Below are 18,003 nucleotides of genomic sequence, written 5' to 3' on the forward strand. Positions count from 1 at the left end.
GGCAGAGCCTGCATAACATCGCCTCTGCTGACAGGAATCTGCAAAATATCCTCCCGGCCGAGCATGGCGACAGTCTTGCAGGGGACCTGCAGGTTACACTTCAGTTGTGGGTTTTACGTAGGTGAAAATTTCAGAGTGCCTGTTTAGGAGCACCGTTATTTCTCTCTTTAGGCTTCAGGAAACTTCAAATTAAGTAAATAAAAAGGAAACAAATTATATTACCAGGATATCATGAAACGTAATTATTTGTAAAGGGCTTTGAGATAATCTGAAGAAAATATTAGAAATATAAAGTTCTTCTTACTATTACAGGTATATACCAAGATCTTTTATAACTTTATGTTCTGAGTGACCAATAGAGACAAGTTTCTGACATTAAGACCAACACAAGCATTTACTTCTGGAAGACATAAGATATATATAGCATAGAAGATAATTCTGGAAGATACAAGTTTATTTGCATATCACATGCTAATGTTGGTCTGTTTTCGTAAGGATATATAAAAGTGTTGTGCCTCTGACATTTTCCCTTGTGACTCATATTTGCTAATAACAACAGAGGACTGGTTTAGTTCTGGTTTTAACAACAATGACATTATTAGTAAGCACTTAATCAGAAGAAGGCTTTTTTTTCATTTCCCCAACAGGCAAAGACATTTTTGCTATGTAACAAACTGAAATAAACTGAGACTAAGGACAAAGTAGAAAAATACGGGGCATCATTACAGTCTTACACTTCTGTCAGCAGAAAGTGGTTGGTAACTGGCCAGGCATCAGGATGCCTTGTCCCCTGAGCTAAATTTGGACCAGACACCCACTTGACTTCCCGTCTGAGCGCCGGGTCGCTGCTGGCTGCAGAAGGAATTCCAGTCACTCCTGATTAGAGAGAGATCAAGTGGCCTTACATTTAAAGAAAGGTGAAGTCAGTACTCTGCTGAAAACCTGTTTTTCAGCACCTCCCATATTTCTTGGAATGCTGGAGCTGGGAAATTCACTCTTCCGGACTTCCCTGAAGCCTTCTCGCCGTAGTAATTGTATTTGAGGGGCAGCAGTAAGAGATAATTTGAAGAAGTTATACTTCCCTCTGCAGATGTTGACTCTCAAAAAAAAAAATCTTACTGTTACATCCAAATTCAAACTATCTACCTATAAAGCAAATAAGATTGCGAAATGAAACATCTGAGAGTGGAAGGAGGCTTGAATTAATGATGTCTATGCAGTTTTGTCTTCCTTGTACGTACTGTTCATGGTACATAACTTAATTGCACAACCACATGCCGTACTTCTACCCTCCTTGTAGTAGTTATGGAATACTCATTATCATTTTTATTCAATGTCTTCTTTTGTTACACCTCATCTAAATAGCCTCAATGCTTAAAATTGGGATTTTCTTCTGACTATGCCTGTGCTACTCTCCTCATAGAATCTCGGTGTTACACAAATCTTGAGAAATTTAATTTTAGAAGATCCCCAAGGACAGAAAGTAACAGTATAACTCTCATTCTAATGGTGATCACATAAGACATCTAAAGATCAACGACAAAACCTGTTGACTGGCTCCTAAATTTGGTGTTCCAGCTTGAGACACCAGGACAGTGACATCTTTCCAGAGAGCTCAGCAATTCTCTCTCTTCAAAGAGTAATATATTCACTTTCAGGTCCATATGTGACTATTTTGAACTAATGTAAACAGGGCCACAGATGTTCCCCTTTGATACTCGGGAAATAAACAAAAGCTGGATGTGGCTGCAAGTCTTGAACAGAAACCCTGTAGCAAGACCGGGGATAAAATCCAATTATCTAGGACCGAACTCAGTTTCTCTAGTCATAAGAGCCTTTCATTCCTTCCCTGCAATTTCCTGCCACATTTACACCTTGCTGAAGTACTACAAACAACAACCTCACAAAATTTGGTCTTTTTGGAGATTAATGTCCTACCCATGTGCCAAATGAGGCAGGGATCTTGTGGAAAACTTAGCATGTGTTCCTCTAATTAGAGACAGCACCATAAGAAAAACAGGACTGTTTTCATGAGACAATAACTTAGTCAGTTTTGGCTGCTCCAGGCCGACTTGCAAAATCAAATCATATTTCCAGAATACTTCCAGCTGCCAAGCGTGATCTAAGTTTAAACAACAGGCACAGTGCTTCCCTTCTATTCAACCATTTAAGGTTAAGTTTCCTATTCAGCTTCAATTTCTAGCTACAGTTAGCACTTATTCATTTCACACACAGGCTCAGTAGATCTCAATTTTATCTTTCTGGTCCCTTCAACCCACTGAAACTGCCCAGTGATCAACAAGGAGGACCTGACACAGAAGGAGCAGTGCAGAAAAGATGATGCTAAAACTGAACAGAAACTACAACTGATGGTAAACATGAGTAGTCAAAAATAAAAATTGATTTTAACAGCTGATTTTCAGTAGACGTAAAAATAAATTTTACCAAGACCGCTTGAAAGAGACTGTTCTAACCACAAGGTATATGACATTCTGACTGTTTTGATGCTATTTGACTTCATATAAAAACATAAACAAAATTTAATTGAACCACAAGGAGAGTCTAAGAAGGATTTTTTTAACATCCTAGTCAGGGCACTCAGTTAGGAAATGTTTAAATATTTTCCAGGGACCAAAGCAGCTTCAGAGAACATTCTGCTGCGAACTTCTGGGACAAGGGCAGGGGAGGAGAGGGTATCCAGCTCCCAGAAGGAGACTAATATTCTGGTACTTTGTGTATTTGTTTCCTACAGCAGAGGCAAGAACAAACTTCCCTGACCCATAACTGTGGCAAGTTCTTTGCCAGCTAAGCTGCTAGAGCAGCTCTCCAAGGCTCTGGTGCACCTTGGTGCAAAGAAAACTGAATGTATCCCTTCATTTACACTGCATTTGAAATGCACTACCACCACAGAAATCTTTTGTCTCTTTCTTTTATGATTCTGTTTCCCATTTCAGTTTGATATGAATCGAAATAGCTTTCAGTTTGGTGGCCAGGCTGAAAAAGAAATGATCTTAACAGCTCCAGTCATAATATCTACATATAAGACAGGGTAGGCTTAATTCAACTCCCTGAATTTGAATGTTTGACTGGCACCTTTTAACTTTTTAGCTCATTTTTCGTGTTATATATTCTCCCCACCATATAAAGAAAACAACATATTTCCTTATAGGAAGAGAAGTCACCAGGACCTGGACCTCCACAGGCATAACAGACCTCCTCTGTGCAAGCTAAAGGCATAACAATAGCAGCGGTAGCAGGCTGTCATTCCTGGAGTAGGATCTAGTAGACAGCAATAAAGAAATGCACAGGCAGGTTCAGTTATTTTCAAATAGCTGATAGTTTAGATGTCAATGCCTTGGACAGGGGTGACTGGGAACCAGCTCCACCTCTCATTACTTAGTGGCACCATTACAGTACTTTCTTGAATGATTTCTCTATGTGCAAAACATCATGAAGCTCTTAGGTGCTCAAAATTAATTGATCCAATGAGTAATTCTTGACACCGTTGAACCTCTTTCTTTACGTCTTGTTCTCCTGTAACACTGATCCACTTGTAGAGGTAGCTTCACTAGAAAAGACAACCTATACACACCCAAAGCCAGTGACACTAACCTCTGTCATTAGAGTAATGAAACATAGACCAGGCTTTTTTTTGATTTATATGTAGTTGCTCTATTAGCTTTAGGATAAGTATATGATTTTACAACTTGTTAATCCCAGGTTTATAGCTATCTCCTTGTGCAATTGCAGACCACACTCATACCATTCTAGAGGTAAAAATAAAATTGGACTTATCAGCATGCCAGCCTGGCATCAGATTGGCAAACCATGTTCCATGGCAGGACTTGCTGGGGTCACCTGGCCAGGCCTTAGAGATAAATGAGATCTGAGGCAGGGGATCTTGAGCTAGAGCCAGAAGCCTGTTAGATGCAGAAAATATTAGGTGAGCTGGGGAACTTGAACTTTGGATAAAGGGAATGGACACCTCCAGGTCTTCTTTTCTTCTTGCCACTTCAGTCTCTGGAGTAAAGCATTTCTTGGTGTCTCCAAGATTTCCATAAAAATGAACCCTGACCTCACATGTCAGCCAACTAATACTTGGGTGTGTGTGTATCTATAGGTAGGTGTGTTTATATGTAGGGTGTGTTCATCACTATTTATCCTTGTATACACACAGAGAAATCTTATACATGCATGTACAAAATTATATATAAAGAGGAGGTGTATGTGTGTGTATCAGTTTATAGTGAATATGTGTTGGTCACTTTTAATTGAGTCCAGTGCCTGTGTCAACCTGTACTTCCACATCTGAGCCAATGTCTTCAGATACCTTTATGGAAACAGAGATACAGCAACTCAGATTCAGTTTCACATTTGCATGTGCTGCAAATGCAAAGAAATGCTAGACTTCTGGAATAGCTACTGACTTGCATAACTACATGGGAAAAAAATACAAGTAATCATAATTAAAGTAGAGAAGTACCCACCCATTCAGGATCATGAAGGTTTTGCTGATCTGGCACAGTTCCATAAGTGGGAATATTCACCTGGTTCAGTTCCAAGACTAAAAATAAACATAAAAAATTAAAACTTTTTAGCATTTTATGTGGCAGTTTGTTTTTTTTTTTGTTTGTTTGTTTGTTTGTTTTTAATGTTGTTAATGGTTTGTAGAGAAGCTACTTTATTGCACCTATTTAGTGTTTCAGAAACAGAATGTTTATGTCTCATGCTTCAGTTACAATCAGCAGGTGGCAAGAGAGCAAAACATAAATTTCACCCGGATGACAAGCTAATGCTAAGAGACCATCCTGGCCAAGGTACAGTGATGCAAAACATCCCTTTGCTAGTATGTGTTATTTAGTGTTTCAGAAACTCTATTCACATTCTAGCAGTAGTTACGTTTATCTTTCAATGAATAAGGGTACCAGAACTGGCTCCGCCTGCACAAATAACCCTCACTCATGCTGACTGTACTTGTCAGTCAATAACAAACAACAGTACCAGGAAATTCTTCAGAAATCCTGGAATGCGTGTGATACAGGTAATGATGTTGTAACATTCACCTTATAACAGGAATGATTTCCACATACCCTAATAACACATCTACAAGATCAATGTGTACTGATGTCCCAATTACTCCTCACCCATTTCCCCAATATGTTAAAAACCAACAACCTGCAAACTGAATTGATTTCCTGAAAATACAGCATAAAATAAAAATGATCTAGTGAAGTATGCTACTCTATGATACCATTATCAAGCACACTGGGAAAAATGAATGCCAGATCAAGCACTGGATAACACACAAATTCATCCTAATAAAGCTGCTGGAAATAAGTTGCAGAAGCTCTACAATCACTGCAAGGTGCTGGTTTTAGTTTCTTTACAAATATTTTGAGGTCTTAAGAAGAAGTCAGATAATATCCTGAGACTGAAGATAACATCAAGTAGCTGAAGGGAGAAGGCTGATTTCTGCCTATGCATGGCATGCAGATGGACCCCATATGTTATTTTTAGATCCTTAAAATAGAGAGGTGTCTTGGCTAAGTCTGTCCTGCACTGAGGAAAGCATCAAGGATATCAGTGGTACCTAAATGCCAGTGTTGTCTGGAAAGGGTAACCTCAACTTACCAAAAAACCACTACAATGCTAAAAGAAAATCCCCAAACTCTAAAATAATATAATCTATAGTATTCTTAGGATAACACCCTTTAAATACAATGCCAGCACAAACATAACTGATATGCCTAGTTGTTTTTTTTTTGTTTGTTTGTTTGTTTTGTTTTGGTTTTTATTGTTGCTGTTCTTTTTGGCTTAAAAACTTCATTGATATGTGGCCATATTCTCAAGAATTTTTAAGAAGCTTTTTTCACTCATGATGCTCATTTATACCAGCTGAAGCTTTGTCAAAACACTTAGAAACAGAGCACAAGAAGACTGCTATTTACAAATCAACAGAATTCTCTCATGGCCTCTAAGCAGTTGAATTCTCTGGTTTAAATACTCTTTCCCAGAGTTTGGTAAGGACTTAATTCCAGATGCTGAGCTGTCAGTTTCCGGATCTCTACTGTGGCAGCAGTGTATACTTTAGGGTGGAGACAAAAGCAAATTCATTAATTTTTCCATCAATGTTGCTTCAGAAACATTTGAGTCATAACCCAAAGGTCGGTCCAGTTACATAATCAAAGTCCATGAGCTCTCAAAAAATTAACATCTTTAGAAACATTTCCCAGCATTTAAAAAAAAAAAAGCAGGAAAATGTGGACTAGTGCAGCACACAAACGTCACGTGGTAAGACCATAATATGAGGACTCAGAAAACATGAGCACATCTCAGATGCTACTGCAAGATTGCTGTATATGCGCATCATTGCATCATTGTATTTTAATGGGTTCCGCTCAGGCTAGTCTGAGAAGGGCAAATGTATATTCTTGATGCCAGTGTAATGGGCATCACCCTACATTCCTTAGAGCATTCTTTATTTTCTATATGGACACAAAGATATCCAGATACAAAGTGCTTCTGAAAACCCACAGAAGAGGGAATGTTTCTGCCCACATATAATGGCCAGAATGAAGGGGAAATATAAGCATCTTGCTTTGAAATATAAACATCTGCTCTGAAACTGTGTGCCATTACACAAAACAAGCAGATGTGGACACAGACATGAAGACTTCTGCCAGCTACTGAACTGCAGTAATGAGAATCATGAGGTAAAATGGCATTTTTGCTAAGTTCTCACGATGTGTGACTACATACCCCTCATCAGTGCTGTCTATAAATCCCTTCAGCCAGAACTGAAGAGAAGGGGGAAACGTGGCATTCACAGCAGGAAGGATAACTGCAGTTCTCTCAAACCCCGATGGATTTGGGGCTGGCCAGGAGTATCTGCTGGAGAAATTTATAAGTGAATAAAATTTACTTCTGCCTCAGTGTCCCTGGCCAGCATATCTTCCCCATAATATGGTGAGTGTCACACACACTTTATCATTTTATCAGTATTTAGCACCTTAACACATTTTTACTTGAAATATTGCTCAGTACAGTTCCTGGGCCGTTGGTCCAATGAAATGACTTATGCAAAAGGGACCTGCCACTCTCACTTTTTATGGGACGTTAGCTCAGAACTCTCAAATTAAATATGGATTAATGTTTGTGTGAATCCAAAAATGCAAAGCCTTGACACTACCTGAATGTGTACTTAGATAAGATTTGTTGTGGCAGTGGTTTGCAAGAACAGCTGTGCAATTTGTGCAGTTTTTAGCTGGAAGAGACCATTCTAGTCTCTCAGAAATACAAAAATGATACCTGCAGAAATTCAGCTTTGCCAGAAAAAGCTAAACCCACACAAACTGTTTTTCCTACCCCCAAAATCACTTCATTTATTTCTCCCACCTCCACTCCAGCATTATTGTAAGGTCAGTTTTAAGTATGGAGGACAAGAAGGAAAATTATAGTACAAAATTTTGAGGTTGGACATTAGGAATAACTTTCTAACAGCAAGAACAGTAGAAGAGACTGCTTGGGAAGGCAAGTGAGGTCATGTGAGGCCTTCAACAACAGAGATGTTGATCTATACTGAGTTCAGTACAGATTAATTAAATGTCATGGAACAATCCAGGACAAGTTGAATCTGATGTGAACCTTATGAGGATGGCCTAGATGAGCTTTTGAGGTCCTTTCCAGACCCAGTTTCCTCTGAGTGTAAGTCTGGTCATAGTATTCTCATAGGTATGTCCAAAAAAGACCATTGTGCTGAGATTTTACATTAAAATAATAGTTCTGCTTGCCTATTTCTTCTTCACAAGCATTATCACTCCTGTTAATGTTTGAGTCAGAGCACATCAAGTGTAGATGCTTATGTTCTGCCACGCACTCAAGTAAAGCAAAGAAGGTGTACGGGAACTGAGAAATTTACTGGTTTTGTACAGGCATACTCTGATTTTAATTGACTGATAGATCAAGTTCTATCTTCAAGCAATCCTGGCAAAGTATGCTTTTGCCAGAACATTTTATCTAATTTCATTGCATTGTAATCATAGATTTTGAGTTCCTGCTCAGTAATATCAGTTGATCTTTCATCTAGTCCTTACAAAAGATGCTGTTGTAAAAATTTCAAGTACTGAATCTGTACATGATACTTTACAAGAACATCTCAATGGTATCTGAGCTGCCAATATATCAGTGGTATTTCCAGCTGCCTGAAGATTGTTCTGCAATCTGGGACACTGAATTGTGCTGTCAACGTGTCACACTTTACAAATATGCCTATACACAAGTACTAAGAATTCTGTGTTAATTCTATGCTGCTTCTTTATAACCTGTGCACATCCCACACTTTGGGCCAGGCCATGAGAGAGGAATCCTTCTGTTCATTGTACTAGTGATTGTTTTACGAGCTTTCTCTATGGCTTTGCCTTCTCACAGGTCAGTCAGCATTTCTGACTGGATTGAATAAAGGTCTTAAATTCCTTGAGAGCCAACATAAAATGCCCACTCTTTTAATTTGTTAATTGATAATAACCATGAATGGTTTTGTAAATTCAGTGATCTACCCATTGAATAATTAAATTTTAAAGGCTTTCATGAACATTACTACTAACAATCTCTACCTATTGCTATGGCAGAGGTGAGAAGCTATGGCACACTGATAGGCGTGGAAACTTCTCTCCCTTTGGAATAAATATAAAGACGAATTAAACTTTTCCTTGGAGTCTGAATAGTGAAGTAATAGAAGCTGACCAAAGCACAAGCAGTAGGGATGAAACATTTTTTTTTTTTGAGACTGTAAATTAATAGTCCTGAGAATGGAAAAAAAAAGCAGTATTCAGAAGTGAAAATAAAGATGCTGTCCAAAAAAACATTAATGATAGGAAAGCCACAAAGATATTGGATAACTTGCTGTTTGAAAAGACCACTGGGCTTGGCTCTATAAGCAAAGACATTGCTGAATATGCCTGAAGTTTCCACAGTCTTTGTGCCAAATAAATTCTTGGCTATCATTGATTTCCTCTCTAATGGAAATAATCAAAGGTGAAAAAGGGCAGCATCACTGTTTAAGCTTGTAAATCCCCTACATAAGCCAAATTAATAGGCAGAGAATTATTCTGAGAAGTCAAAAGGTTTTACAAGACCAAACTCCTTGTACCTGGTACCTCACTTCCCTCAGCAAACCTGTGAGACATTGCAAAGGACAAGATCTCAGCCCTGGCACTGGACATAGTACCTCATGAGCAATCATGAATGTAACGCCAGGAAGTGATGTCTGGAATCCCCAGGCATTGCTGTTTTGCTATAGATATCATATCACCTCTCACTTCCCTCAAGAGTATTTTGTAATAGACAGCTGTCTGTCACAGAGTTTATAAAAAGTCTAAGTCTTACAGGGTGAAAAATAAATTTATAGAATACTGTGCTCCCCTGAGTGCAAAACTGATGTGCTCAAGAATATCTGCTCAGTCCCTCGATGGTTGTGCCTGCTGCACAGGGTGCCTTCTCCATAAGCAGGGAAGTTTACAGTAAAGTTGCAGAAAACAAGTTGTTGCAAAGCTAGACTGCAATGCTGGGTCACGTCAACTTATCTGTGTTACCTGGCTGCACGCACAATGCTGTCCCACAGAAAATGCAGGTGGAAATCATGGGACGAAAGGGTAGCAGGCATTCATCAAAGCAGAACACTGAATAGATGGTGTGCTTCAAACCCACACACTAGATTAGCCCACAGCACTGCCCTTGTGTAGTCATGCCTTAGACAACAACATTTACTGCATATAAAAATGTAAAAATATAAGTACACAACTAGATACACTTAGGTCTTTTAGACCTCAAATAGATTGCAAAGAAAATTAGTACAATAACAATATACTTCACTGACTGGAAAATATCAGGAAATATTTACATGCAAGTTTTATCTGAACTGACACATTCCCTGACATGCTTGTTTAACAGTCTTCTTACCACATTAGAACAGAAAAAATAGTCATTAGTAAAGTGTATCTGTTCTAATGAAAATCAAATGAAAAGATCATATCAGGTTTGCCACTGTGAAGCTCAGAGAACTGGATGGAGTCAGATTGTTTCCATCTGTTGGGATAAAGAAGAAGATCTGGAGACGGTGGGCTTTGCCCAGATACTGCTTTCTAAGTAGAGCTGATCCTGCATCACACACTTCCTCAGAAAACAGACCAACACTGTGGTTGGTAGTATCTCCCCATCTCGGCAGGATGCAGTCACGCTAGCAGAAGATTGGTTTCATGATACCATCATGCATGGCACCCAAGAGGCAACCAAGCAAAAATCCCCACCTCACAGGTACTGTCTCAGAAGCCACGAAAAGGTATGTGGTAAAATACTGGATATCAACTGAGTCCTGGAATGAATGAAAACTATTCTGTAGCCCATCATCTAATCAAGTCAAATTACTTTCACCTTATTTCATAAAAAAAGAACAAACTACTGCTATCTGGAACAAAACTGATGTTTCAGAGAGTTTTGTCTTCTCAAAAAGAGTGACTATTGACTTATCCAAAATAGGGTACCACATGAAGAAATGACAATCGCTGTATCAAAACTGTGGAAATAATAATGAGGGGAGAGCATCATTAGGAGGTGAATCAATCTGAAGATCCTGAGTCATCCCTAACTACCAGCTGGGGATTGTGGTAAAGCCACTGTCCTGAAAGGGACTTTATGTAGATGGCACATTCCTTAAGAACATCCAGACCTCTGTCGCCTGGTCCAAACCCAATAAAATTATGGTACTGAAGTATATGACTCTGCCCTGGATTTTGGGGAGAGAAGGGGGAGAATTGGGGGGGAACAAATTTATGCCATATTGTTATAAATGCCCCAGAAGATCAAAAAGGTGTAGAACTGACCATACAAAGGACTTTCCCTACTGAGCAAAGATTTTGCTTTTCCAAATCTTAACACCTACCCAGAAAGTAAAGGTATTGTTATAAACATGACTACAAGATTTGGGGCTATGAACAAAGAAAACTTTGAATATATGTTATTTAGACTAGACAAAACAACTGTTTTCCTTCCTGTTAATTTATATAATGTTATATATAAAAATAAATATATGTATAAAACTAATATATATATTTAATATATATAAAAGATGACTCAGTGATTCATTGTTTTAAGGGCTGATCATAGAACAAATATTTTTTCCATTAAATGTAAACTATTCAAGCCATATGTAACACTTGCTGAAATTTGAAGTGAAGCAAAATCACTGCACAAGTTGAATTTTTCTGGAAACAGAAACTGTTGGACTGATATACTGTTTTTTGACAGCCACAACCTCTTTTGCTGGTACAGGATATTTCTTTATTGTAGCTTATTTCACATATTCAGTTCACTGAATAGGAGTACTCTCAGAGCTAAGAAACTTTTTAGGAGTTGAAAAAGCAGGAATATGTATTTTCCTTTTTAAATATATGAATCAAAGAAAGAGACAATGAGATCCATAGATCCAAAACAAAATTAATCAAGGCCATTAAGTTCCTTGAGCTACTTCCTTTCTTAAAAAAATCAATTTCAAATGTAAAATATCATTGATGGTCTTGATCTTTATATATCAAGCCTCATATAAAGTAGTTTCATTTAATCACCTAAACAATTTTAAACAAAAATCCCCTATCAAACCTCCTTAGCTAGGATGATATGTTAACCTAATTTATTTCACTTCACACAGTAAATGAATAAACACAAAGAGTTAATAAAATAATGTCTTAGGTTATCCTTCCAAAATGTTGGTCTGATCTTTTCACCTTGCTCATTGCTAGGTGGAGACATGCTTATCGGGATGGTTAAAGGTCTGTCTGAGTTGAAGTGACTTTTCCAGACTAGGTCTTCTCTGGTCTTTTCTCCACTCACATGTGAGGGCAGCTGTTATGATCACAAGTTATCGATGGTTTCACCTCATTCTAATGGATTTCATTTAGTAACATTCATTCTTTTAAGTTCAGTTATTTGACTGGAATATATTTAAATTAGTTTTATTTCCTACCTGTAGACCTTATTTGAAGAATGCACGTTACTAAACAACATATTCTTCACTTTCTGAAGAGTTATGTATTTGAAGTGAAGTCAAATTGGTTTTATTTCAAATTATACTTTATAACCTATTATTTATAGCTAATAAGAGATCTATACAGCTGCATTCCATGTGAAAGTCTTGTTCTCTTCCTGTGGTCATCTGCAGTTTTACAGCACATGAGAAAACTGTTAACAATTAGTAATGTCAAAATGGCTTTCCAAGCTGTCAATTAATTATGTTCTTTGTGCATTCACACAGAGCAGATTGGCAAGTATTGTCAACCCAAAACCTAATCTATGCCATGTAGTAAGAAAAACATTGATTTTAATTCCAGATGCCCAAGCATACCCAATACGAAGCTATAGATGTTGTTGGATCACAAAGGAAGTAAAATGTCTGTTTTGGAAGATGATTCTTTCTTGTTTGAAAGGCTGTTCTTTCCATTAAGTTATCTTCTCTTACAGCTGTGCAAACAAAGGATTGGGAACATGTGGTATGACTTTCAAAAAGAAATACTCTTTCATGACTAACACTAAACAGGAGAACATTCAGGTGGGAATACAATACAGAGTATTGCTATTCTAACACCCCATGTCCTGAAACAACCATCTCAAAGTCAGGGTAGCTCACCAAAAGTAATAAAGTAATTATCAGGTAGTTATAGAACAAGAAATTAGACTTTATGGAAATGATTCTGCTGATAGCAGTACCTAAATATTTAAGAGGCACTGAGTTGGAAGGTTTAAGGGGCTCAGTAACCAAACTGTCAAACAGCTCTTACGTGTTCAGAGCTCAAAGTGGGACACTTGCCCAAAACCTATGGCAAAAATCCTAAATCATTTCAACAAGACCTGGACTAGCCCCAACTTCACTTTCAAAAACAAACACAAGGCTAATGACTTTTTAGTTACAATTGTGTGAATCCAAAATAATCAGCTGAAATGCAAATGCTGGCTCCCGGTTTTCACTGGTGCAATGCATGCCAGAACCAACCTGTCTGCATTCAGTCTGCTCATCAGACACCGGTTGACTGTAAATCACTGCAGAAATTCAGTTGCTAATTAGACTTTTCTAAATGCTTTTTCTGAAGCTAAACAATTTACCCAACTTCATCTTAAGTGGCTATCAAAAAGAATTATTTTGGCTCTCATCTGTCAATAGGTAATATATAGATATAGAAACAATTTTTGGTTTTAGAATGTATTAACACATCTATCTGCTATAATTTTAAACAATATTTGGCATGCTTCTTGGTTGTACACTGAATGCATACATGTCAAACAGCTAGCTAGCACTGTCAGAGTATAAAATAATGTAATAAACTGATTAAGTAAGAAGGCTTCAGAGTGGTAACTTTTTCAGGCATTAATCTCAGGTTAGAATATGGGCTCGACTCATACTCTCTTTTCCACATACGCCTTCTTATAATCTATTAAATAATTTAAATATACTAAAATGATGCACCAAATGGGCCCTCTTAAATTTTCCAATTAAGTGCCGTTTTAATTATATATTGTATCAGGTAGAAAACTGCTGTAATGTTGACTGCCAAATGACCCTGTTTCATGACTGATTCAACCTATGTCACACTGTTACAAACTGAGGTACACATACACAGACACTTTATCTGTTTCATTTTTAACAACAGTGCAAAATAGTGCTGTCAAAAATCAAGTTCTTAGTTGCTAGGTTTAAGAAAAATTACCTCAGTTGCATTAAGAACGTAAGACATAAGGGATCAGCTGTGTCACTGAATCCAACACCAGCTTACATAAAACTAATTTTTAGTTTTGTCACCAGGTTCTGAGAGAAAATTTTCTTTACTTGGAATAATCTGTTTAAATCTGAAAAAGAGATAAAGAAGAATGGGCTGCTGTTTTTCTCTTGCAGTGAATAAAATCCAGGTGGCAGAGGATGCCACTAATTCTAAAAACCCAAAGGGCATTAGGACAGATTTGCAGAAGGTGTTAGGCATATAAAGTTACAGATAAATAGCTGCTGGAGCATTCAAAAGCGTCCAAGTAGATTGACAGTTTTTATGCCAAATTATGTCAAACACAGTGTGTGGCCTTTAGTAACCAGAATTAATCTATCAATTTCATTAATTTATCCATCAATTTCATTAACTACAGTTAACATTTCCCTTCCTTAATAAATAATTTTAAGTGCAAAATATTTTATAGATCCACTTTCTTCTTAAGTATACAGCAGATTTAAGTTAGGTAATAAACATGTCTGCGTGTTGGTTTTTTTTTCTATGATTAATTAAATCTACTTACCAGTAAGATGCATCTAAATACAATTTCAGAGTGAACAGTTATTATCTAGTAGATAAGAAAGAAGTCATTCAACAACAAATTAAAAATCAGAGCATGTATGCATTGAGCTATATACTTGTTGAAATGAATGTGTGTCTATGGAATTAAAGAAGGGATGTAGGTACCTAAAACAGGATTTGGGAGTAACCAAAACATTCAGGTCCAAAAGTATAAACTAAATCCGCGGCTGTGCAGCCACTGGTTAACAGGAGCCTCCTGCCTCACTGTCACCCACTGTGGGCACTTCCCCTGGAAGTCACCAGGGACCATGACAGGGGTAGCCCCTGTGGTGCCCTCAGCAATGTCATTATTCAGAACACAAGGGATTTACTGTCTTAGCTGCCCTACCAATCAACAAGAAAACCCTCTTTCTCTTAGAAAGCCTTTAAAATAAAAATTCAAACCATGATTTAAAACTCTATATAGGTTGCTACTTATTATGACCTGTACATTAAATCACTAACTTCAATTATTCCACTTTGGTTAATACTGCTTTACTTGGTAGATTCTGTGTCAGGGCTCTTCAAAGAAATAGAAATTTGTAGCCAAACGTGGCAAATGAGCAGATCAGTAAGACTCCAAATTCAAATTCACCAACATTGAAGTAATGCTGGTTCAAGACTGTCTGTCATCACTGATGCTTATTTGAAAGAAGACAAAGGAAGGGATTGGATCCTGGTCTTCCCATTTCAGAAGTGGTTTTTACTACATAAAAGGAAAAAGGTACACAGCAATACCACTTGATGTAGCACAGGAGATGCTGGTGGATTTTAAAGCAAAGGAAATAATTTTTCATTATAAAGCCCAAATTGTTGTTATTTTTTCTTCAGAACCCTACCTCCTTTTGTATACAAGACGGGGCTGCAATGAGGATGACTCCAGGTTTGGCCAAGGAAACCAACTTGTCTGTCTAGACCTTTAACTTGTTTTTGCAGAAAATGGAAAGGATATAGAGACTATAGGAAGATTGAAAGGAAGAAAAATTATCTGATTGTCAAAGAATTTGCGTGCAGCCTTGGAGAAATGGCCTATGCCCCAGCTTCATGATCTAATACACGTGATGCTGAGCAAGCTACTTGAACAAAGTTTTGACCAGCTTTCCACAGCAGTTGTCAAGCTAACTGCCCAGGGTGTTACAGCTGGGATGGTCAGCACTTTTACAGCATAGCTGGGCACTTGTCACTAGGTTAGCTGGGGAAGTATGGTGCAGTACCTGGAATAACAAGATTGGGAAATGCTCTTATTTCTGAAAAATCAGTCCCAAAGCTTTTGTGATTGGTGAGCATATTTTGGACAACTCTGTATGAAATGCAGTGAGTTTATCAACCATGAACCCAGCACAGTGTTAAGACCTGATTGTACAAAAGTGGTTGAAAATAAATTATTTCCTTGTGGCCCTGCAGTAGGCGTGTTCTAGGGAGGCCTGCCAGTGGCATGTGGGGATCTCTGTTCAGCGTCTTGTCTTTGCACAACCCCTTCAGAAATGTTTCACATTCCCTGCATCTTAGTTGGCAGTCTGCATTCCTATCACGGGGTCTGGATTCCTGAAACTCCAGCTCTCCCTAAAAAGGGAGTTAGGCAACCTGACATGTGCACCGCTCTTGGGTGTAGTGCTCAGATGTGGTAAAAGCACCATAGGAACACAGAGGAGGAAAAGAATGAAAACGTATGCTGAGCAAGGCTTGGATAATTTGAGTAAAAGAAGGCTTGGAGCCATGCTCTTAATGAGGAAGATAAAAAGAAATCTGCAACTACTACCAGTTTACTGAATGAGGCAGAGGACTTAAGAGGAAAAAAAAGAACAGTGAGTGTGTAATTAAAAACTGTAACATTCATGCAAACAAATGACATGAAAATTGAAGTTTCCTGGGCAGCATTCATACTGACATTGCCCACCTTCTAAGTGTTTGACTTCATAACCTTAATGTTAACATTTTTTAGACATATTATATGATTATCTGCAGCCAATTAGTGATGCTATGATTCCTGTTGGTAACTGGTAATATTTTCATTTAAATATGGAGAAAGATTACTGCTGGTTATACTGTATTATTTAATTATAAAGTCAGTTTAGAAATGAAATTATATCTGAAGCATTTGAGAGATTCCCTTGAGCAGAAGTGATGGAACAATGATTACTGCAATTTGGCATGAGGAAACTTCACTGAAAGTCTAGAATTTCACTTACTCAGACAATTTGATTAGTGGTCCATGTGTAGGAGCACCCTGCACTGCTGATGAGTAATTTAAAAATTCACTGTAAGAAAAGTAATCATAATAACTATGGACACTTTTCTTTAGCAACTTGCATATCAAATTTGTTATGTTTTAAAAGTCAGTTCAGAATAATGTAATTACTGTAAATTCAGTACCATGATGGGAAAAAAAAAAAGTTTTATCGTACTACAATCATTATGAATAAAAAGTTCTGGCTTCTGTTGACAGTTTAATTCATGATGTCCAGCCACTACATCTGGGCAAGGCCTGACAGCTTCATGCCAAACAGCTGTGGCTTTGAAGACACAGAGTTTTCTAAATTACTTTCTGGGAAAACGGGCACTAACAAGAAGGATGTATGTGCATATGTAGCTTTCTAGTAACAGTAATGTGGGCAGACTGATGGAAAATAAGAATATGCTAACATTGTAAAGTCCACTGTACAACTAAAGGAAAAAAATACATGCATGTGAAAATACCAACTCAAGAGACTACTATACACAAACACATTTAGAAAATATTAAGGCAATAAACCAAATTCCAGAGTGATCACAATCATTTTTCCCTGGACTTTGAGAACCTGGAAGTAGGGGGAGGTAAGATCTCAACAGTCATTACAGTCTTCTTACAAGACAAGGATTGAAAATTGCAGTGGATTTCTTTGGAGGGACAATGATGTACTGAAGGTTTTGGTCATTTCAGTCACTGGTAAAGATCCCCTCCGGCTTTAGGTGATGTGAATGCACAGATCAGGCATTGCACGTTTACCAGACCAAGCCTTGAGCTGATGCAGGGTTTGTAATGCTATTAGCTTTCTAAGGTAATGCTACTATCAGACTGCACCTTTGGCTGCAATCAGCCTCTTCTTGGGATGGGTGAGCAGTGATCTGGCTTGTGAACCTCCTTGGTGGCTTGTCCCTACTATCAGATGTAAGAAGGAAACTCACCACTTGCCTGTGGCCATTCAGCTGCAGGCTTTAGAGCTAGCTCCCGGCTTTTGTCCTGGGACAGATTGCTTGCTCTCAGTCCTCAGCTTTATGTTATAATGGAGTCTTTGGCCTACAGCCTGTCTTCTGTCCATATTCTTGTCTTGCCTTTTGACTGTAAGGTTGTTTACCCGTTTTGCACAAGGTCAGTGATTTTTAAGAAACAGTGTGTGTGCAGCCAAAGAAGAACAAGGGCATATAAGAATACAAGAATGTGCTTATGGATCATCTCTGTGGTTCATCTAGCCCAGCCTCCTGCCCCCAGGAGTGACCAGTGGTGCTCTGGGCCAAAACCACCATTCAGTGATCTGAAGTGTAAGATGAGGGCATGGAGGCAGTGAAGATACTTTGGTAAATGATCAGAAAGAAGCAATATCTTTTTGTTTTAGATCATCTCATGGCTTTTTAATTCATTAGTTTCTCTCTACACCTTTTG

At 38.0% G+C, this 18,003-nt stretch overlaps 1 protein-coding gene across 1 annotated transcript in view; it reads right to left on the reverse strand.

Moving 5' to 3' along the window:
* ANO6 (anoctamin 6) overlaps positions 1-18,003 on the reverse strand; it is a 76,986-nt gene that overhangs the window by 43,827 nt on the left and 15,156 nt on the right. The window contains exon 2 of the mRNA XM_033000036.2: positions 4,488-4,564. Within this exon, the coding sequence (XP_032855927.2) occupies positions 4,488-4,564 (77 nt within the window). The remainder of the gene's footprint in view (positions 1-4,487; positions 4,565-18,003) is intronic.

Source organism: Tyto alba, unplaced genomic scaffold, assembly GCF_018691265.1.
Source record: "Tyto alba isolate M040663 unplaced genomic scaffold, T.alba_DEE_v4.0 Super-Scaffold_2, whole genome shotgun sequence".
NCBI classification, from domain to species: domain Eukaryota; kingdom Metazoa; phylum Chordata; class Aves; order Strigiformes; family Tytonidae; genus Tyto; species Tyto alba.